We start from the raw sequence: 24,206 nt of genomic DNA, 5'->3' as shown, positions 1-24,206 counted from the left end.
GAGAATCATAATGAAATACAAGCAAGCCAAACACCTCTGACTCCAAATGTGCACTTTATATATATATATTACATTCCTTTTATGATATGTAGTGTCAACATTTATGATCACTATGTTTGATGTACAGTTATAAGATGATATGGCATTATACCCTGGGTTGCCCTGAACAGAATGAGCCTGTGTTTGTTGTATTGTAAAGAAAATGTTCCACGGACCATCTGAATGCCCTCATGACTCCATTCTATGTGCACCAAAATGACCATCTGCTTCTCTGAATTACCTTGTGAAAGCCTAATACTGTAAGATCATATTTTATCATTTAGCTAGTCATGTTGGCAATAGAAGCTTTCAAATGATGTCCACCTGACCCAGATCGTGATTTATAATGGATGGTGTTTGGATCGCTTAGACAACAACAGCAATTGTGTGAAGGCGGGGATGCTGGGATGCTGGGCTGTGTTCCAAAGAGTGCATATTCTAATTCCTCATTGACACAGCTAGGAGAGCTCAAAAAGCACCTCATAGTTGAAGACTGAGTCATAAAAGTGTGTTGAAATTACTTAGGAACTGTGCACACTTTGGAGAGGTTTGTGGCCACTTGGAGACGCCAGTTAGACTTCTCACTCAAACTCCTGTCATTGTTTTGTCTTATGTTGCACCTTCCCTAAATTCTCCAAGAATATTCTTATGTTACTTAATGTATCCAGAGCATTCTCAGATTTCGTTTTGAACAATTGCGGCGAAAAGTACAGTTCATTTAAAATGCACATCAAATCAACAGTGTAAGGTTTGAATTCAGTCTTGTGTTAGGTGAACTGTTGTGTCCACACCTTTAGTGTTCCATTTTCATTGTTACCATGGTTATGCATTCCATATTTCTTCTGTAAGAAACATTTCAATGTAGCCCTATCCATACAGGCCAATTCCCAGGAGTGTGAAGGGATAAGCGATGCAGAGGTTACTTCTCATAAGTCATAGAATCCTTGCAGCAAATCAGTTTTCCATCCATTTGAAAGGGTCTTTTTTAATGCAGTACAATCAATGTAATTACTGAATTACTACACAGCCTTTGATCCTTGAGAATCATATTCCAGATGAGGGCAACTTGATTAAAAACGTTTCATCCTTTGTAGACCTTCGGTGAGAGAGCACATTCAAGTACCTTTTGGTTGACTTTAATAACAAGTTAATAATTAATTCTGTCCTGATTAATAATTGATTCTGGCCAGCAGGATTTGCGAGCCAGAAGACACTTTATAACTACTGAATAGAAAAGCATTAGCGTAAGAATAGTCTATACAATAAGATTCTTTACTCATCCAAACCATTTGTAATCGATTATCATGTGGTTGCTTTCTTGTTCAACTGAAGAAGGTTAAAGACCCAAGAGAAATATGCATACAGGTTTACAGGAGCACATCACAGAAAAAGATCAAAGACTTTTTGAAAACTTTGACATGATATAAAATGCAATCTGGACAAGCATTTCCACCCAATTTTCCTTGCACTATGGAATTATGTGTAACTGCATCACTCCATGACCCTTAAGCCAGTTTAAGTAAGAAAATGCAGGTAATATTATTCAGAAAACTTTAAAAACATGAGGGATTTTCCTGTCGATATGCAAAAAATTCTATACAATTTAGAGTTTTAAATATGCGTTCCACAGGGACTAGTTAAATGTAAGAAACTGTCAAAGTATTTCCTGTAAAAGTAGATGGAACAAGATGACTGGATGGTTCAATGAATACAGTAGAATAACATAGAAAAGAGTGGCAGTGATTGTCACGTTCTGTCAAGTGATTGAAGCTCGTTGTTACTGTGTGGATCGGAATGACTTCTTTGAGGTAGAAAGACATTTTTCTCATAGCCTGTGGACATTCACTGCTACAGTAAGCAATGTAGGGAATTCTCAAATACCTGGTGAAAGCTCTCTTATACACGCTCAAAATGATCCTTTTAAACTTCAAACTTACCATTAAGGAAGGCAGTGTTGAATTACTCTCAAATAAGAATAATTAGCTCGAAATGTTTTCCTCTGAGTATGACTATGTTGAATCTTTGAGGGGTTCATGTGGGTTCAATGTTTCCTTCAGAGGGTGATGAGTGAATCATGCTCAACGATAATCAGGCACGAAATTCAACAAGGACTTGTATTAGAAATACCCTCCACTCAGGGATTCCATGCTGTTGGCATCCTTCACTATCCTCCACTCAGGGATTCCACCTTGTTGGCATCCTTCACTATCCTCCACTCAGGGATTCCACCTTGTTGGCATCCTTCACTATCCTCCACTCAGGGATTCCACGCTGTTGGCATCCTTCACTATCCTCCACTCAGGGATTCCACCTTGTTGGCATCCTTCACTATCCTCCAATAAGGGATTCCATACTGTAGGCATTCTTCCCTAGCCTCCACTCAGGGATCCACGCTGTTGGCATCCTTCACTAGCCTCCACTCAGGGATTCCATGCTGTTGGCATCCTTCACTATCCTTCACTGAGGGATTCCATGCTGTTGGCATCCTTCACTAGCCTCCACTCAGGGATTCCATGCTGTTGGCATCCTTCACTACCCTCCAATGAGGGATTCCATGCTGTTGGCATCCATCACTATCGTCCATTCAGGGATTCCATGCTGTTGGCATCCTTCACTACCCTCCACTCAGGGATCCCATGCCGTTGGCATCCTTCACTACCCTCCACTCAGGGATTCCATGCTGTTGGCATCCTTCACTATCCTCCACTAAGGGATCCCATGCCGTTGGCATCCTTCACTACCCTCCACTCAGGGATTCCGTGCTGTTGGCATCCTTCACTATCCTCCACTGAGTGATTCCATGCTGTTGGCATCCTTCACTATCCTCCACTGAGTGATTCCATGCTGGTGGCATCCTTCACTATCCTCCACTCAGGGATTCCACCTTGTTGGCATCCTTCACTATCCTCCACTCAGGGATTCCACGCTGTTGGCATCCTTCACTATCCTCCACTCAGGGATTCCATGCTGTTGGCATCCTTCACTATCCTTCACTCAGGGATTCCATGCTGTTGGCATCCTTCACTATCCTTCACTCAGGGATTGCATGATGTTGGCATCCTTCCCTAGTCTCCACTCAGGGATTCCATGCTGTTGGCATCCTTCACTAGCCTCCACTCAGGGATTCCACGATGTTGGCATCCTTCATTAGCCTCCACTCAGGGATTCCATGCTGTTGGCATCCTTCACTATCCTCCACTCAGGGATTCCATGCTGTTGGCATCCTTCACTATCCTCCACTCAGGGATTCCATGCTGTTGGCATCCTTCACTATCCTCCACTCAGGGATTCCATGCTGTTGGCATCCTTCACTATCCTCCACTCAGGGATTCCATGCTGTTGGCATCCTTCACTAGCCTCCACTAAGGGATCCCATGCCGTTGGCATCCTTCACTACCCTCCACTCAGGGATTCCATGCTGTTGGCATCCTTTACTATCCTCCACTGAGTGATTCCATGCTGTTGGCATCCTTCACTATCCTCCACTGAGTGATTCCATGCTGTTGGCATCCTTCACTACCCTCCACTCAGGGATTCCACGCTGTTGGCATCCTTCACTACCCTCCACTCAGGGATTCCACCTTGTTGGCATCCTTCACTATCCTCCACTCAGGGATTCCACGCTGTTGGCATCCTTCACTATCCTCCACTCAGGGATTCCACGCTGTTGGCATCCTTCACTATCCTCCACTCAGGGATTCCACGCTGTTGGCATCCTTCACTATCCTCCACTCGGGGATCCCATGCTGTTGGCATCCTTCACTATCCTCCACTAAGGGATTCCACACTGTTGGCATTCTTCACTAGCCTCCACTCAGGGATCCACGCTGTTGGCATCCTTCACTAGCCTCCACTCAGGGATCCCATACCGTTGGCATCCTTCACTACCCTCCACTCAGGGATTCCATGCTGTTGGCATCCTTCACTATCCTTCACTGAGGGATTCCACCTTGTTGGCATCCTTCACTATCCTCCACTCAGGGATTCCATGCTGTTGGCTTCCTTCACTATCCTCCACTAAGGGATCCCACGCTGTTGGCATCCTTCACTATCCTCCACTAAGGGATTCCACACTGTTGGCATTCTTCACTAGCCTCCACTCAGGGATCCACGCTGTTGGCATCCTTCACTAGCCTCCACTCAGGGATCCCATGCCGTTGGCATCCTTCACTACCCTCCACTCAGGGATTCCATGCTGTTGGCATCCTTCACTATCCTTCACTCAGGGATTCCATGCTGTTGGCATCCTTCCCTAGTCTCCACTCAGGGATCCACACTGTTGTCATCCTTCACTACCCTCCACTCAGGGATTCCACCTTGTTGGCATCCTTCACTAGCCTCCACTCAGGGATCCCATGCCGTTGGCATCCTTCACTACCCTCCACTCAGGGATCCCATGCTGTTGGCATCCTTCACTATCCTTCACTCAGGGATTGCATGATGTTGGCATCCTTCCCTAGTCTCCACTCAGGGATCCACACTGTTGTCATCCTTCACTACCCTCCACTCAGGGATTCCACCTTGTTGGCATCCTTCACTAGCCTCCACTCAGGGATTCCATGCTGTTGGCATCCTTCACTAGCCTCCACTCAGGGATTCCACGATGTTGGCATCCTTCATTAGCCTCCACTTAGGGATTCCATGCAGTTGGCATCCTTCACTATCCTCCACTCAGGGATTCCATGCTGTTGGCATCCTTCACTATCCTCCACTCAGGGATTCCACGCTGTTGGCATCCTTCACTATCCGCCACTCGGGGATTCCACCTTGTTGGCATCCTTCACTATCCGCCACTCGGGGATCCCATGCTGTTGGCATCCTTCACTATCCTCCACTAAGGGATTCCACACTGTTGGCATTCTTCACTAGCCTCCACTCAGGGATCCACGCTGTTGGCATCCTTCACTAGCCTCCACTCAGGGATCCTATACCGTTGGCATCCTTCACTACCCTCCACTCAGGGATTCCATGCTGTTGGCATCCTTCACTATCCTTCACTGAGGGATTCCACCTTGTTGGCATCCTTCACTATCCTCCACTCAGGGATTCCATGCTGTTGGCTTCCTTCACTATCCTCCACTAAGGGATCCCATGCTGTTGGCATCCTTCACTATCCTCCACTAAGGGATTCCACACTGTTGGCATCCTTCACTAGCCTCCACTCAGGGATCCACGCTGTTGGCATCCTTCACTAGCCTCCACTCAGGGATCCCATGCCGTTGGCATCCTTCACTACCCTCCACTCAGGGATTCCATGCTGTTGGCATACTTCACTATCCTTCACTCAGGGATTCCATGCTGTTGGCATCCTTCACTATCCTTCACTCAGGGATTGCATGATGTTGGCATCCTTCACTATCCTCCACTCAGGGATTCCATGCTGTTGGCATCCTTCACTATCCTCCACTAAGGGATCCCATGCCGTTGGCATCCTTCACTACCCTCCACTCAGGGATTCCATGCTGTTGGCATCCTTCACTATCCTCCACTTAGTGATTCCATGCTGCTGGCATCCTTCACTATCCTCCACTGAGGGTTTCCATACTCTTGGCATCCTTCACTCCATTTTGAATCTGAGTGAGTGAGCCACCAATTTCACAAGTGTAGTTTCACCACAACACCCTTTTACTGTTGTTGGCTATGACTCAAACTAAAAGAGTAATACACAACAATTAACCTCCAATAAACTTTATAAAGAAATCCAGACCAAAGTTGGATTCACACCTGGGTCTTTAAAAATAGAAAGGGACAGCAGTGGAGTTCAAAGCTCAAAACAGTAGTCCAGGTTGTAATTATCTAGTGAAGGAGTACATTGTCACATGACCCATAAGAGACTAAGAAAAGCCACTCATGCATGATAACCTGGATGTGTTGTAAATAGTAGACCAGTAGGATATAATGAACTACATCTCTGGGTAAACATCCATTGTAGCCAACCACCATTATTGGTGTCTTACCTGTCCCGCAGGTGGCACTGCACTCAGTCCATGAGCCATACTTCCAGAAGAAACCGGGGATAGGGATGTCATTGTCTGAGTCCATAAGAGTCTCTCTATGGATGGTGTACTCATAGCGCACCCCTGGGTTGGTCTCCTGGAAGAGTAGCTGTGGAACACATAGGATCAATCAGAATGAGACAGATGAGACAGCATGAAAACAGACAGCATGAGACAGACAGCATAAGACAGCATGAAACAGACAGCATGAGACAGCATGAAACAGACAGGACGAGACAGACAGCATGAGAGACGAGACAGACAGCATGAGAGACGAGACAGACAGCATGAGAGACGAGACAGACAGACGAGACAGACAGCACGAGACAGGCGAGACAGACAGCATGAGACAGACAGCATGAGACAGACAGCATGAGACAGACGAGACAGCACGAGACAGACAGCACGAGACAGACAGCACGAGACAGACAGCACGAGACAGACGAGACAGCACGAGACAGACGAGACAGCACGAGACAGACGAGACAGCATGAGACAGACAGCATGAGACAGACGAGACAGACGAGACAGACAGCATGAGACAGACGAGACAGACGAGACAGCATGAGACAGACGAGACAGACAGCATGAGACAGACGAGACAGACAGCATGAGACAGACGAGACAGACAGCATGAGACAGACGAGACAGACAGCATGAGACAGACGAGACAGCATGAGACAGACGAGACAGCATGAGACAGACGAGACAGCATGAGACAGACGAGACAGCATGGGACAGACGAGACAGACGAGACAGACAGCATGAGACAGACGAGACAGACAGCATGAGACAGACGAGACAGCACGAGACAGACGAGACAGCATGAGACAGACAGCATGAGACAGACGAGACAGACAGCATGAGACAGACGAGACAGCATGAGACAGACGAGACAGCATGAGACAGACGAGACAGCATGAGACAGACGAGACAGCATGAGACAGACGAGACAGACAGCATGAGACAGACGAGACAGACAGCATGAGACAGACGAGACAGACAGCATGAGACAGACGAGACAGACAGCATGAGACAGACGAGACAGACAGCATGAGACAGACGAGACAGCATGAGACAGACGAGACAGCATGAGACAGACGAGACAGCATGAGACAGACGAGACAGCATGAGACAGACGAGACAGCATGAGACAGACGAGACAGACGAGACAGCATGAGACAGATGAGACAGACAGCATGAGACAGATGAGACAGACAGCATGAGACAGACGAGACAGCATGAGACAGACGAGACAGCATGGGACAGACGAGACAGCATGAGACAGACGAGACAGCATGAGACAGACAAAAGCATAAAACACACAAACTAAAAGGTCAAACAGTCAACAAGCCAGTGCTGCTTCGGGTCACATATTTCTTGAAGTGATGGGTTTGTTGTTTGGTGTGTACTGTGTGTGTGTGTGTGTGTACTATGTGTATGTGTCATGCTGTGCAGTGGTATGGGGGGGCATGTCTTTAGGGGAGTGTGTGGAATGTGCTCATGTTAGTGGTTTGAGGTGTGTGTGGCTAATATGTGTTTAGGAGATTGGATTGGGTGGTGGATGATCCCACAGGAGGGGGGCATGGATGGTATCTCCTCCCAGCCAACCAATCAGACGGCCAGCTCACCCGCGTGCTGGAGCTCTCAGCGAGTCAACACACCTATTCCAGCCAACAGCACAATCACATACCAATTTCCACTTTAATTTCTGGACCAAGCATCCTTGGGAGGCCCAGAGCTGATCTCAACTATCCAAACAGACAGGATGTAAAGTTAGAACAGGTCAGCTTGGGACAGCACAGGGAGACTGCCAGGGCACATAGTCTGTTGGCTGTGATACCCAGTGATACGCTGCCTTTATCCTAATCTTGCACAGGCAGTAAGCAATAACTCATGTTGCATACTTCATAGAGCAGGGCTCTCCAACCTCTTCTAGCATGAGAGCTACTTTAAATGAAACATGTCTCAAGCTACACATTCTTTCTAGCTTTCAAGCAGGAACATTCTTCTTTTCTCTCCCCTGCAACGCTTCACTAGGAGAGAGTAGTGCACTGTGTTTTCTGTCAATATACCTGGGAAAATAATGGTTAATAAACAACTAACGGGGGCCCTATAAAATCTGCAACCCCCCCCCCCCCCCCCCCCCCAATTATGTTTTATAGTTTCCCAAATTATGTTCAGTTAAAAATGTCCTGGTTTTTCACTCTTAAAATGACTTTGATTCATAGAGAAACAACGAAATTGGATGTTCTGAGTTCATGGTTCGGGCCCCTTAGTTCCAGTGAAGGGAAATCGTAATGCTACAGCATACAATGACGTTCTAGAAGATTCTGTGCTTCCAACTTTGTGGCAACAGTTTGGGGAAGGCCCTTTCCTGTTTCAGCATGACAATGCCCCAGTGCACAAAGCGAGCTCCATACAGAAATGGTTTGTCAAGATCGGTGTGGAAGAACTTGACCGGCCTGCACAGAGCCCTGACCTCAACCCCATCGAACACCTTTGGGTTGAATTGAAACGCAGACTGCGAGCCAGGCCTAATCTCCAAACATCAGTGCCTGACCTCACTAATGCTTGTGGCATGGAAGCAAGTCCCAGCATCTAGTGGAAAGCCTTCCCAGAAGAGTGGAGGATATTATAGCAGCAAAGGGGGGGACCAACTCCATATTAATGCCCATGATTTTGGAATGAGATTTTCGACGAGAAGGTGTCCACATACTTTTGGTCATGTAGTGTACTTCTGCCAGGTAAGCTTACTTTGCAGTTAACATTTAATTGAGAAGGTTTTTGGGAAAGTATTTCTGTCAACCCACAAGATGGTTACCACATCAACTGGCTACACACTGAGTGATAGACCAAAGCACGCACGACACAGACAGATATAATGCTGGAAATTCATTGACAGATACTGTGCTAAGTTTGCCTTTTTAAGACAATAGTGGCTAACTAGGGATGGGAGAATGTCAATGTTGCGTTGATTAGATAGCAATGTGACCGTACTACAAGACAAACTTCAAATGTTACTCACAACAAAGGGAACTAACAAAGAAATCACTTTGACAACCAAAATAAAACCAAAAGGGGTTCAAAGGAAGTTCAAATCAAATGCTATTGGTCACATACACATGGTTAGCAGATGTTAATGCGAGTGTAGTGAACTGCCTGTGCTTCTAGTTCCGACAGTGCAGTGAGATCTAACAAGTAATCTAACAATTCCCCAACAACTACCTAATTCACACAAATCTAAAGGGATGGGGCCTCCCGAGTGGCGCACTGGTCTAAGGCTATGGCACTAGAGATTCTAGGTTCAAGTCAAGGCTCTGTAGCAGCCAGCTGCGACCGGCAGACCCATGGAGCTGCGCACAATTGGCTCAGCATCTTCCCGGGTTAGGGGAGGGTTTGGTCAGCAGGGATGTCCTTGTCCCATCGCGCACTAGCGACTCTTGTGGCGGGCTGGACGCAGCCTGTGCTGACACGGTCGCCAGGTGTAAGGTGTTTCCTCTGACACATTGGTGCAGCTGGCTTCCGGGTTAAGTGGGAATTGTGTCAAGAAGCAGTTTGGCTTGGTTGGGTTGTGTTTCGGAGGACACGAGGCTCTCGACCTTCGCCTCTCCCGAGTCAGTACAGGAGCTGCAGCGATGAGACAATACTGTAACTACCAATTGAATACCACGAAATTGGGGAGAAAAAGGGGTAAAAAAACAAAACGTCTTACTCACGTCGGCCACGGAGAAGGAGAGGGGGGGGCCGCAGTCCTCGTTAGCGGGCCGCATCGGTGGCATTGTATTATTCTCAAAGCAGGCAAAGAAGGTGTTTAGTTTGTCTGGAAGCAATACGTCGGTGTACGTGATGTGGCTGGTTTTCCTTTTGATGTCCGTAATTACCTGTAGACCCTGCCACTTACGTCTCGTGTCTGAGCCATTGATTTGCAACTTCACTTTGTCCCTATACCGACATTTCGCTTGTTTGATTGCCTTGTGGAGGGAATGTTTTTTTTTTATCTCACCTTTATTTAACCAGGTAGGCAAGTTGAGAACAAGTTCTCATTTACAATTGCGACCTGGCCAAGATAAAGCAAAGCAGTTCGACACGTACAACAACACAGAGTTACACATGGAGTAAAACAAACATACAGTCAATAATACAGTAGAAAAATAAGTCTATATACAATGTGAGCAAATGAGGTGAGATAAGGGAGGTAAAGTTAAAAAAGGCCATGGTGGCGAAGTAAATACAATATAGCAAGTAAAACACTGGAATGGTAGATTTGTAGTAGAAGAATGTGCAAAGTAGAAATAGAAATAATGGGGTGCAAAGGAGCAAAATAAAATAAAATAAAAATACAGTAGGGAAAGAGGTAGTTGTTTGGGCTAAATTATAGATGGGCTATGTACAGGTGCAGTAATCTGTGAGCTGCTCTGACAGCTGGTGCTTAAAGCTAGTGAGGGAGATAAGTGTTTCCATTTTCAGAGATTTTTGTAGTTTGTTCCAGTCATTGGCAGCAGAGAACTGGAAGGAGAGGCGGCCAAAGGAAGAATTGGGTTTGGGGGTGACCAGAGTGATATACCTGCTGGAGCGCGTGCTACAGGTGGGTGCTGCTATGGTGACCAGCGAGCTGAATAACTACACTGTTTATATTCGGCCATATTCCCAGTCCTCTTTCCATGGTTAAATGCAGTAACCGCTTTCAGTTTTGCGCGAAAGCCACCATCCATCCATGGTTTTTGGTTAGGGTAGGTTTGGATAGTTACAGTGGGTACAACATCTCCAATGCACTTCCTTATAAACTCACTCACCGAGTAAGCGTTTATATCAATGTTATTCTCTGAGGCTGCCTGGAACATTTCCCAGTCCGCGTGATCAAAACAATCTTGGTGCGTGGATTCCGATTGGTCAGACCAGTGTTGAGTGGTTCTAGTCAAGGGTACATCCTGTTTGAGTTTCTGCCTATAGGACGGTAGAAGCAAGATGGAGTCGTGGTCGGATTTGCCGGAGGGAGGGCGGGGGAGGGCCTTGTATGCATCGCATAAGTCAGAGTAGCAATGGTTTAGTGTATTGCCCGCGCGGGTGCTGCAATCAATATGCGGATAGAATTTAGGTTCTGAAAGACACCCATGTTTGTGCCCACTAAAAGTTGGCAAAGCCACTAGTAAGGGGTTTTAAGGCTTTTGACTCTGTCAATCACCACATTCTTATCGGCAGACTTAACAGCCTTGGTTTCTCAAATTACTGCCTTGCCTGGTTCACCAACTACTTCTCAGAGTTCAGTATGTCAAATCGGAGGGCCTGTTGTCCAGACCTCAGGCAGTCTCTATGGGGGTGCAACAGGGTTCAATTCTTGGGCCGACTCTTTTCTCTGTATACATCAATGATGTCGCTCTTGCTGCTGGTGATTCTCTGATCCACCTCTACGCAGACGACACCATTCTGTATACTTCTGGCCCTTCTTTGGACACTGTGTTAACTAACCTGACGAGCTTCAATGCCATACAACTCTCCTTCCGCGGCCTCCAACTGCAAGTAAAACTAAATGCATGCTCTTCAACCGATTGCTGCCCGCACCTGCCCGAAAGTCCAGCATCACTACTCTGGATGGTTCTGACCTAGAATATGTGGACAACTACAAATACCTAGGTGTCTGGTTAGATTGTAAACTCTCCTTCCAGACTCACATTAAGCATCTCCAATCCAAAATGAAATCTAGTATCGGCTTCCTATTTCGCAACAAAGCATCCTTCACTCATGCTGCCAAACATACCCTAGTAAAACTAACTATCCAACCGATCCTCGACTTCGGCGATATCATTTACAAAATAGCCTCCTACACTCTACTCAGCAAATTGGATGCAGTCTATCAGTGCCATCCGTTTTGTCACCGAAAGCCCCATATACTACCCACCGCTGCAACCTGTACGCTCTCGTTGGCTGGCCCTCGCTTTATATCAGTCGCCAAACCCACTAGCTCCAGGTCATCTATAAGTCATTGCTAGGTAAAGCCCCGCCTTATCTCAGCTCACTGATCACCATAGCAGCACCCACCCGTAGCACGCGCTCCAGCAGGTATATTTCACTGGTCATCCCCAAATCCAATTCCTCATTTGGCCGCCTTTCCTTCCAGTTCTTTGCTGCCAATGACTGGAACGAATTGCAAAAATCATTGAAGCTGGAGACTCACATCTCCCTCACTAACTTTAAGCACCAGCTGTCAGAGCACCTTACAGAATATTGCACCTGTACATAGCTCATCTGTAAATAGCCCATCCAACTACCTCATCCCCATATTGTTCTTTTTTTCTTCTCCTTTGCACCCCAGTTTCTCTACTTGCACATTCATCTTCTGCATCTATCACTCCAGTGTTTAATTGCTAAATTGTAATTACTTCGTCACTACCGCCTATTTATTGCCTTACTTCACTAATCTCACCTCATTTGCACACAGTGTATATATACTTTTCTATTGTGTTATTGACTGTACGTTTGTTTATTCCATGTGTAACTCTGTGTTGTTGTTTGTGCCGCAATGCTTTGCTTTATCTTGGCCAGGTTGCAGTTGTAAATGAGAACTTGTTCTCAACTCGCCTACCTGGTAAAATAATGGTGAAATAAAGGTGAAACTGCCATTCAGAATAGTGATTGAATAGTCAATAATACAAAAAGACAACCATGTGGGTGCCCACTGAAAGTTGGCAAAGCCACTAGTAAGCAGTGGTGGAAAAAATACCCAATTGTCATACTTGAGTAAAAGTAAAGATACCTTAATAGAAAGTTACTCAAGTAAAAGTGAAAGTCACCCAGTAAAATACTACTTGAGTAAAAGTCTAAAGGTATTTGGTTTTAAACATACTTAAGTATTAAAAGTAAACATAATTGCTAAAATGTACTTAAGTATCAAAAATAAACGTACAAGTATAAATCATTTAAAATTCCTTATATAAAGCAAACCAGACAGCACAATTGTCTCTTTTTTTTTTTAATTTACAGATAGCTAGGGGCACATTTCAATACTCAGACATTATTTACAAATGAAGCATTTGTGTTTAGTGAGTCTGCCAGATAAGATGCAGTAGGGATGACCAGGGATGTTCTCTTGAGTGTGTGAATTTAACCATTTTCCTGTCCTGCTAAGCATTCAAAATGTAACAAATACTTTTGGGGGTCAGGGAAAATGTATTGAAGTAAAAGTAAAAGATGTCAAAAATATACAGATACTCCAAAGAAAACTACTTAAGTAGTACTTTCAAGTATTTTTACTTAAGTACTTTACACCACTGCTAGTAAGGGGTTCTGAAAGGCACCCACGTGGGTGACCACTGAAAGTTGGCAACGCCACTAGTAAACGGTTCTAAAAGACACCCACCATGGACACCCACTAGTTTAACCTCAGACTAAAAGATACCCACCATGGACGCCCACTAGGTTAACCTCAGACTAAAAGACACCCATCATGGACGCCCACTAGGTTAACCTCAGACTAGAAGACACCCACCATGGACGCCCACTAGGTTAACCTCAGACTAAAAGATACCCACCATGGACGCCCACTAGGTTAACCTCAGACTAAAAGATACCCACCATGGACGCCCACTAGGTTAACCTCAGACTAAAAGATACCCACCATGGACGCCCACTAGGTTAACCTCAGACTAAAAGACACCCACCATGAATGCCCACTAGGTTAACCTCAGACTAAAAGATACCCACCATGGACGCCCACTAGGTTAACCTCAGACTAAAAGATACCCACCATGGACGCCCACTAGGTTAACCTCAGACTAAAAGACACCCACCATGAATGCCCACTAGGTTTGCCTCAGACTAAAAGACACCCACCATGGACGCCCACTAGGTTAACCTCAGACTAAAAGATACCCACCATGGACGCCCACTAGGTTAACCTCAGACTAAAAGATACCCACCATGGACGCCCACTAGGTTAACCTCAGACTAAAAGACACCCACCATGAACAGTACAGTAGCTGGATGTGAAAATTGCATGTACTTTCAGAATTGTTCGGCAAGCTACTCATAGGTGAGCTGCGAGCTACTGGTAGCTTACCATTGACCTGTTGGAGACCCCTGCCATAGAGAAGGGCTCCTTGCAACTAATCTAATAAGCCTTTGTTTAACATTACAAATAGGTGATCAATTACACAATGTTGAACATTGGGCTCTCTGGGAAGACATTCGAGTACAATGTGAAATACAATAGAGAATGAGTACAAGAAGTTGCTATTTTTGTGGAAAAAGAACAACAATATCTTTGCTAATTTCACTGTCACTGTCGTGTTAGTAGCTGGAACAAGCACATTTGTTTTCAGGCCAGATGAAACCGAAAATTCTGGCCTCCACTTTCACAGATGCCTCGTGTCTGATTGGATCATTCAAATCTACTGAAAGCATTGACAACCGCAGCATTATGTTGCAGTGTATGAATGATGTTCACCTAATAATCCCCAGTTTACAATTGGCTCATTCATCCCCCTCCTCTCCCCTGTGACTATTCCCCAGGTCGTTGCTGCAAATGAGAACGTGTTCTCAGTCAACTTACCTGGTAAAATAACGGTAAAATAAATAAATAAATGAAAAATGTTACCATGGTAACTCTGCAGCACTCCGTATGCTGTAACTCTCTACATGTAGATCTCCAGAGTCTAGGTTTTAGTTAAGGTTGTGAAATCTGTTATTGGATCACGGTGAAATAACTAAGTGGACTTTACAAATCATATTGGAATGGGGCAAACATGATAAAGTCAAAGCACAAAGTGTTACGCCTGACTATCAAGTCATGTCACAGTAAGTTTGCCAATTTTATACAGAGTTAGAAGTGAAACACTGGCCGTGATATCTCTTCTACGTGGGATAAATAATTACATGACGCAGACTAAACAGAATTTGAGACAGTGGCTGTCAAGATATGCGCTTGCCTATGACAAATGATTTTCCCAAAAAACTGTCATTTGTCATTCACAGTGACAGCACAGAACAAAACGTTCTGGCTCCACACAATTCATCTTTGTTTTTACTGTCAATGTATTGGTGCTGATTCAAATCATTGTTATTAACATCAGCTCTAGTGAGAGGATTGAAGCTCACTTCAGGCAAACTGGGAAACAAGCAAGCAATATTTGATTGAACAATATAAATCTTCTTTCGCTTTTCCCCAAAACTGACATCAAAGCGGGTTCTCATGGGACTAACTGATACACTGACAATTCTGAATAAAGCCCACTGATATAACAAATTATTCCGTAAGCAGTTACTAAGGCATATGCTATCAACAAGCCAAAAGGAATACTCAATTAGTCATGAATAATTGTGATAAGTTGCATGTATTCGAATATAATCACAGCCACATTTTCAATCCAGTACATTGTCTTTCACCAAAAGGTCATGGATATTATTTTTGTGGGTACTTGGCGTATGGACTACATTTGTGAAGCTAATTAACTTGTCTTCCATCTTATGCTAGTACAGAAAGTAGATCCACATCTAGTTAAAGGGTTGTCAGCAGAAACAGAGGAGCAAAGCAAATGAATCAAGCTCAGACAAGCAAGCCTGGCAGAAAGTGGAGTGTAATATTATCCGATTTTAAAAAGTCTGTTTACACTTGGCTGTGATGATCACTCAATATTTAATGAACATCCTTGTCTAAGTGAAATGCAAATGTGTTTTCTCTGTACAACGTGTTGCCAAGGTTTATAAAAATATTTTTCCAGTTGCCCCCAAACCCCATGGTAAATGTGTCCAATCTACCAGACACCTTACCTCCCTAGTGATATCTGAAACATGACAGTCTGAGTGCCACTTCAAGTGAGACACATGGGGTAAAGTGGGACATACAAAGCCCATCCACGCCAGACCCTCCATCACCACCTCCAACATGAGGCCCTGGAGACAAACACCTGAAGAACGCTATGGAATCCAGCTCCTTAGGGAACGCTACTCATCTCCAATATCTATCAACGCTCAGCAAACAATGTCCAATTCCAAACACCATGGTTACGTGTTTGCCCTTTGAGCACTCTTTTTGACACCTCCTTCGCCCTTCCCTCAAATCATTGACTTTTCTGTGTGTCACTGGAAGCTTGTTACAATGAACTGTAGTGTCCATTTGAGAGGACTTAACAACCGCGCTGCCACTTCCCTGATCCTGTGTTTGGACAGGCTGACACACTGAGGGGATGAATGAGCTTTGTGCAAGACGGGTAAAGAGTGTGAGCAGACACAGTTGACACGAATGAAAAGGTAAAGCTGGGATCTGGGGAGTCGGCTCAACAGCTGTTCTCTCCACAGGGTTTTACTTGGACAAGGTGCAAATATTTGTTTTGAAAGGTATTTGTCTCTGAAAGGCATTCCAAAACGTTTCCTCTGGAGACGGAGATAGGAACATGGAATTTGAGTGGCACATGTCTCAAAACAAAAGCATTTTGGCTGAGAGTCATGGGGCCTTGTGACAGGCTTGTGACAGAAATCATCTGTTTCCATTGTGTCCTCACAGAGAGATAGAGATGCAGGGGAATTCTATGGCTAAATGTTCAGAAATAACATTGCAGATTGTTAAGTTGTTTCAGTGCTGCGCTGCCTGTGATCGTCATTCAGTTATGTACACATGATCAATAATTTCTCACTTGTTGATTATAGGTTCCCACTTACTGCAGAATATAACAACTACAAGTCATCACACATGGTGCACTTACCTCACACAGGTGGTCTCATTAGAGTTTATAACAAACACATTGAAACATCAGTGCGAAACCACCACAAACAATCATTTGGTGTGAGGGAGAGGGAGAGGAAGTTAAGCATCAACTCATGAGAGAGAGAGACAGAGAGAGAGAGACAGAGAGAGAGAGACACAGAGGGAGAACAAAAGGAAGTTAAGCATCAACTCATGAGACAGAGCGAGAGAGAGCGAGAGAGAGAGAGAGAGCGAGAGAGAGAGAGAGAGAGAGAGCGAGAGAGAGAGAGAGAGAGAGAGCGAGAGCGAGAGAGAGGCTATTAGTAGACTCCAGCAGTGCCAATGAGAGAAGAGGTCAACATGACATCAGTGCCAGTACTCATCTCTCTGTCCACTGTCTGTGGTCCAACAGACAGACAGAAGCTGCCCCCCTACCACCCCTACCAGGCTAGGGGGGCTTCAGATCCCCACAGTGGGACAAAGCCCTTTATCTGCCCCCTGGTACTGCCTCCACCACCTGGCCTGGTGTGGGCGTATACCGGTAGAAAACTGATTGTCTAGCTCATCCTCCTCATGGTCGCTGATTGGCGAGCTCATTCTCCTCTAGGCCGCCGATTGGCTAGCTCATCCTCCTAAGGGAGATGACAACGTGTTCTATGAGGAAATAGCCAGCGTTTTTGAAATCGTCTGTTTGAGATGTTTTTTTTTTAAAGTGCTTTTTTCTCCAATTTATGCTTCTGCCAGAAATAAGAGTACAGGACGACATTATGTAGATATGAGTTAACAGATAGGACTTAAAAGTGAGATTTTCACTGGGCAGTCAGCTACTTTAAAGTCTAAAAACAGGCATTGAGATTGTTGCTCAGTTGTTGTGATGCCATTGTACAGGTGTAGCTGTGGATTCATTTACTGTACATGGGGGGAATTTGTAATGACAGGGAGGACAGAATACGGCACCACCGTTCGAAACGAAATGGCTTCGACCAAAAAACCTTCTCTTTTGTAGCCATAACACAAAGGAATTCCCGCTGGATCAGAATTGTACAGATTCAAAGTGGATTCTCTCAAGGTCAACAACAAACAATTCTTGGAAACTGTACCCTTAGTTTTGCACAGGTTGACACAGCAGGGTTAAAGTCTTTGAAATAAGAGACATTTATTTAATTACTGAAGCTCAGTGTAAACACCTACACTGCCTGAACAACCAAACCATGTTTGGGAATAATTACTTATAATCATATGCGAACATCATCTTAGATCTCCATGAAACTAGAACCATACAGCCGATCATGCAAAATAGAGTTTAATTGAAAAGAGATGTCCCGGGTTGATTAAAGTTGAAGAAAACAAAATAAATGTGTGTAAGTGAACATTTTGTCTGTTTACGTGTTGTTTTTCCTGGATAACATCTCTTAAGTGGAATGTATTTTAGATAAACAAACCATGCAATGCTTGTTAAACGACAGTTCAGAGTATTTGGCAGATGCTGTGTGTGTGTGTGTGGTGCACGAGTATGTGATCCTACCTGTATCCACACTGGCTCTAGGGTTGGTCCAGGGGAGGTCAAGTTCTCCAGTTGGCCTGACCTCTCATAGGTGAACACTGTCCCCGCTGCTTTGTATTCCCCATTCCATTGGATAGTCCAACCGCCGTTCAGGAAGTACTTTCCGGGGTCGTCACTCCGGAGAGCCAAGAAATTCCCAGCCTCAGCCACCTCCTCGATACGAATGTCCCGAGCCCCCTCTGGAATCAGCCCAATGTCCACATACCCTGGGAGACAGACAGGGTCCAGTCAAGAGGGGCTGTTCAACTTCCAACTCTACTACCCTTAGTACACTTCTACTGAAACTTTACTTTTCTCCTTTTCAATTTGACCTAGTTTATTGTCTTGTAATCCACCCAGCTTGATACCCTCTTAATACCTCCACAAAAAGTGACTGATGTCATACTTGTGCTTTGAAGTCTATGGAAATATAATACTGTACCACCAAACATTTGGTTGATTATGAGACAGAAACTTGAGATGCAGTACATGACCTAGTTCACATTCAAACTGACAGCTCAAACCAAGCTACAGGACGCTGACAACAATACCCAGTGTACAGTACACTGTCTATCACTTTAAAAATCTGTTCCAGGGTCAGTCTGGTTGTTTCTCTCATAATGGTTAAGGTATGGATTGGGGTGAGGAGAGCTGATCCTATATCAGTAGATGTTCTCCAGTGATTCTTTTTTTTTATACTTTCACTGTTGAAAAGGTGGTATCTCAAGTATAAATACAGTAAAGTACACACCGAAGGGTAAAATGTGTCATGTCACGAAAAACAGAACCTTGACCACCTATTGGGATGTGCCTTTTGTTAACTAAATCAGGAGTTAAATGAGGTGAAAAAGGAGAATGGAGGGCCACTTTAAGTGCAGAGAGTAGCATGAGTGTCATACCAAGCCCTTCGCTCTCCTCAAAGGTCTTCTTCACAGTCTCACAAGTAGACCCGTTGCCATGGCAAACGCCACAGCGATCCTCCACCGCGTTGGAGTCAATCTCATAGTCACACCCCACATTCTGAAAAGATCAAAACAAAGCAAGAACCTGCCGATTCATTCTACATGATTGAACTGACAGCAGAGAGGAATGACAGAGAGAATCCGCAGAGAATAAAGGATAACCTAAAATGGATGCCACGCATTATAGTGTATGGTGTCCATTTTAGGACATCAGTACGTCTTTGGGTTCAATCTTCAGGGTTCACCGGAATCACATTAAGATAATTTGAGGACAAAATAATGTACTCGCACTGAAACAAAAGTATCCATCAAAACATCCACTTTGCAGCAAAATATTCACAACTGGTCTTATTTTCTAAAATAATCATAGTGAGTACTATAATAATGTTGTGAAAATAATGTGGACAAAATGAAAATTTATTAGAGAAACTCTATATTCAAATTCACAGTTCTGCTAGATAATCATCTCCCCATTTATTCTGTAGTCACAGAATGAAAAAATTGTGTTGTCGGAGGTAATGCAGAAAATGAACAACAAACAAAGAAAAAATGCTAAGGTAGCAATAAGCACAAGGCAGGACAATCTCCTGTAGCGTGATAGGACTCAGGAATTAGCATTTGATAACTGGGGTTACCACAACCACATCTAGCAACCAAATTATCCATCTACTATACCTATGTTATTTGGAAAGAATATGGACAAAATGAAAACAGATCACAGAAACGTTCTATATTCAAATTCTCAGTTGGATCCTAACATCAATATTTGACTGGCTTATAAACAGACTAAATATTTAACTGCTTTCAGCCAAAACTAATTAAATAAAGCCAGCTTTTAAACAGAATGGTTCAACTGGAGTCACAACAACAAAATGTGATCCTCGCCCCATGAAGTCATCCAAATTTGTTTCTACGTCCAATCAGAGCTTAGAGCACAGTCTGAAAGGTTGGAGGAAGATATTGGACAAGAGTGAGACTATTGTGGGAGATAATGACTTTATCCATCAATACGTCCACCTTGCAAGTAAAATATTAACGCGTCTTTTCCAAAAAAAAATCATAATAACGTTGTGTGGAAAGAATGTGGTCAAAAAATAAATAAATGGAGATTATGAAAAATGAGTTGTCTGAGGTGATGCAGAAAACTAATGTCACCTGTCTCACACGCAAAAATGAAAAGTGAGGGAAACTTTTGAGCACAAGGCTCTACAATCTCCTGTAGAGTGACAGGAATGAATCATCAGAGGAATAGTTCACCTTAAAAACAAAAACAATGTTTGACAAACATTTCCATAGCTCCAATGTGATCTACGCGTCATTTGTTGTGTATCATAGGAGGTTAGTGGCACCTTAATTGGGGAGGACGGGCTCGTGGTAATGGCTGGAGCAGAATTTGTGGAATGGTATCAAATACACCAAAGGCATGGTTTCCATGTGTTTGATGCCATTCCATTTGCTCCGTTCCAGACATTATTATGAGCCGTCCTCCCCTCAGCAGACTCCACTGTGTATACTGTGGAACACAGAGGTTCCAATAGCTCAGGGGTGTCTAACTCATTCCATGGAGGGCCTAGTGTCTGCGGGTTTTTGGTTTTTCCATTTAATTAGGAACTAGACAAACAGAGGGGAGTTCTTTACAGTGAGGGGAGTTCTTTACTAATCAGTGACCTTAATTCATCAATAAAGTACAAGGGAGAAGTGAAAACCCACAGATAGTCGGCCCTCTGTGGAATGAGTTTGACGAATGTGCAGTTGCTCATTGTTTCAGTAGTTTTGGTGAAACTGAGCCCTGATGATTTGTCCTGCTGCATATAGCCTAGCCAGATCTATACAACAGATGGTGTGGACGGAGCTCAACTTCAGATGCCTTTGTGCTGTATGAAAACATCTGACAAACTTTGTTTTAGTGTGAACTATCCCTCTGGAGTGATGATTCACAAATGAAACGATCCCTTTAACTTGAGGTGATCCTTCCCTTTAACCTCAGTTGCATTGTGAACTCTAAATCCCTAATCTTCCAGTCCTTAGATAATGAGCACGTTCCTCTGCTCAGGTGTTGCTGACGCATGCCAGATCTTAAGATGCCTTGATAGGTATTTTAACAGTTAACCATATCACATGTTAAAGCAATCTGGTGTCCAACGGCACAGTCGATGACATGGCACGCAATAATTGGTTGATGTATGAAACGTCTAAGCAGGGGAACATGACCCATGTCTTGGACATGAGTGGAAACCATGGAAACCAAAGGTCAAGGTCACAATGTTGGTCTTGTTTGAAGATGTAAATTAAACAACAAGATAAAATGCTAAAATCATAGATTCTAACATTAATATTTGACTGGCTAATAAACAGACTAAATAGTTAACTACTTTCAGCCAAAACCAATTAAACAAAGCCAGCATTTAAAAAGAACGGCTCAACTGGGGTCACAACAACAAAATGTGTCCCCACTACAGTACATCAATTCACCAAATGATGCATCTCGGGTAAAGTGTATCATTCTTTTCTTGGTCCAATCAGACCTTAGAGCACAGCCTGACATTTTGGATGAAGATATTGGACAACAGTGAGACTGTACTGTGCGAGATAATGACTTACTCCAACAGCACAGGCATTTTCATACAGAATATAAAACGTTCAACATGATTCTGCCGAGACAACAAGCAGCAGTCTGACTCAACAAAGTGCATTTCAAATGACGTCCCTGAGCACAATGTTGAGACCAGGAGAAGCGCGTCAACAAGGGGAGCTTCAAAAATAAAGTTTACTCAGCTTAGACTTTAGGAGGGAATGGCAATTTGAGTAGAGAGAGAGAGCAAGTGAGAGAGCGAGGAGCGAGAGACATGAGGGAGTGAGAGAGACAGAGAAGAAAAGAGATTTCTGGGGACAAGGTTGCCGCTACCTTGCAGATGCCGTTAACACACATGTCTCGGCTCAAGCTGCCCTCGTAGCACTGGGTCCCGTCAATGACGGCATCCAACATCTTCTCTGAGAAGTACTCGTTCAGAGGGCGGCAGTGCAGCTCGCAGGGGTTCACTGGTAAACACAAACAGGTTAGGTGTCACTTTGCTTTTGGCCTGTATCTGGCATTAAGACAACCAAAGCTGTCCTAAGCATGACCATAACATGACCAAGCAGCATTATGTCATTTGTTCCTGTATGTAATCAGTTGGGAAACGGTTAGCTTGTCAGTTGGGTAACGGTTAGCTTGTCAGTTGGGTAACGGTTAGCTTGTCAGTTGGGTAACGGTTAGCTTGTCAGTTGGGTAACGGTTAGCTTGTCAGTTGGGTAACGGTTAGCTTGTCAGTTGGGTAACGGTTAGCTTGTCAGTTGGGTAACGGTTAGCTTGTCAGTTGGGTAACGGTTAGCTTGTCAGTTGGGTAACGGTTAGCTTGTCAGTTGGGTAACGGTTAGCTTGTCAGTTGGGTAACGGTTAGCTTGTCAGTTGGGTAACGGTTAGCTTGTCAGTTGGGTAACGGTTAGCTTGTCAGTTGGGTAATGGTTAGCTTGTCAGTTGGGTAACAGTTAGCTTGTCAGTTGGGTAACAGTTAGCTTGTCAGTTGGGTAACAGTTAGCTTGTCAGTTGGGTAACAGTTAGCTTGTCAGTTGGGTAACAGTTAGCGTTACAGCCTTATTCTATAATTGATCGTTTTTTTCCCTTATCAAGCTACACAGGTAATTCCACTGTACCTTTTTTTATTTTTTAGAGCCTTAAATATCACAAATATAGGACAGGTACTTCAAAACATACTTTCTTTTGATTTCATTTTTGGGACAAATTCAATGTTATACACCGCCTTCGGAAAGTATTCAGACCCCTTGACTTTTTCCACATTTTGTTACGTCACAGCCTTATTCTAAAATGGATTAAATCGTTTTTTCCTTCATCAATCTACACACAATACCCCATAATGACAAAGACAAAACAGTTTTTTACACATTTTTGCTAATTTCCAACAACTAAAAACTTGTGACGTATTTATCGTTAATGTGATGACATGCTATTTATCGAATAATTAACTATGTTTATAATTACGTGATTAAATTAATCCTGTAACCATTAACTCAGTAACCTGGGGCACCACGGGAAAAGTTTGTTTAATGAGTTACTGTTTCCCGAAATCACTCAAAGATTATCAGAATATCGATTTCATAGCAGTCACTAACTCATTCATTTCTTCAGTCTCATTCTGAACGTCGCATAATTCATAAATCTGCACAAGCCCGGGTCTCACTAAATCATTCCATACCGCACAAATTGAGTTGATAACTTACTTACTAACAAGCTAAATGATAACATAAGATACACATAAAAAGAGTCTAGGTTATTGGTTAGAACTTAATACAATGGCAACAGGTCCCTAGCAGACCAACACAATATGACACGTGTTACACAAGATGGAGATTTAAAGAAAGAGAAAGTGCACAAGATAAAAGCACACTTGGATACATTTGTAAACTATGCTTAGTTTAACCCTGACACTTTGCCCCGAACTGCCGCTCTTATGGGTCAGAATTATAATGCATGTATTTACTTGTTGAAGGTCTTCGTTGGGTATCTCTTCGTGGGCCGAGTTCAGCTTAGTGGGATAGGTTTGGCCGACGCGCTGATCTTTCGATGGCCTTCATTATCGGCTGTAAGTCTCCACACGATGTCACAATGCCCTTTCTCTTGGTTGTCTGTTTCCTTGCACTCGTTCTGTGAGAGTGGTCTTCTTAGGAGGTTAATCAGCCATGTCGACGCTCCCAGCTTGGGTCGGAGAGCCGTGTAGACAACCGAGGACTTGAAGAGAATAACCGGTTGGTCCTTCTTGAATTCACCTTCTTAGATACAGTTCTCAATCGTTGCATTGATTGTTAAGAGGTTTCTTTGTCCTTTTCCTCGTGTTGCGTTTCGGGGTCACGACTCGTCGTAGACCTCGGGTTGCAGCGCGCAGTCAACTTAGTCAAGTATGTAAATTCTTAAGTCACATGTTTTATACCCC

General features: G+C 44.0%; 1 protein-coding gene across 1 annotated transcript in view; it reads right to left on the bottom strand.

The window, feature by feature from the left end:
* The window catches only part of LOC129854540 (A disintegrin and metalloproteinase with thrombospondin motifs 7), a 173,900-nt gene that overhangs the window by 73,428 nt on the left and 76,266 nt on the right, over window positions 1–24,206 (bottom strand). Inside the window, exons 13-16 of the mRNA XM_055921721.1 lie at window positions 22,124–22,257; window positions 19,156–19,276; window positions 18,239–18,483; window positions 5,997–6,144 (exon numbers count right to left, since the gene is read on the bottom strand). Coding sequence (XP_055777696.1) covers window positions 5,997–6,144; window positions 18,239–18,483; window positions 19,156–19,276; window positions 22,124–22,257 — 648 coding nt within the window. The remainder of the gene's footprint in view (window positions 1–5,996; window positions 6,145–18,238; window positions 18,484–19,155; window positions 19,277–22,123; window positions 22,258–24,206) is intronic.

This window comes from Salvelinus fontinalis, chromosome 4 (assembly GCF_029448725.1).
Source record: "Salvelinus fontinalis isolate EN_2023a chromosome 4, ASM2944872v1, whole genome shotgun sequence".
NCBI lineage: Eukaryota > Metazoa > Chordata > Actinopteri > Salmoniformes > Salmonidae > Salvelinus > Salvelinus fontinalis.
This window is presented reverse-complemented; position numbering and strand designations above follow the sequence as displayed.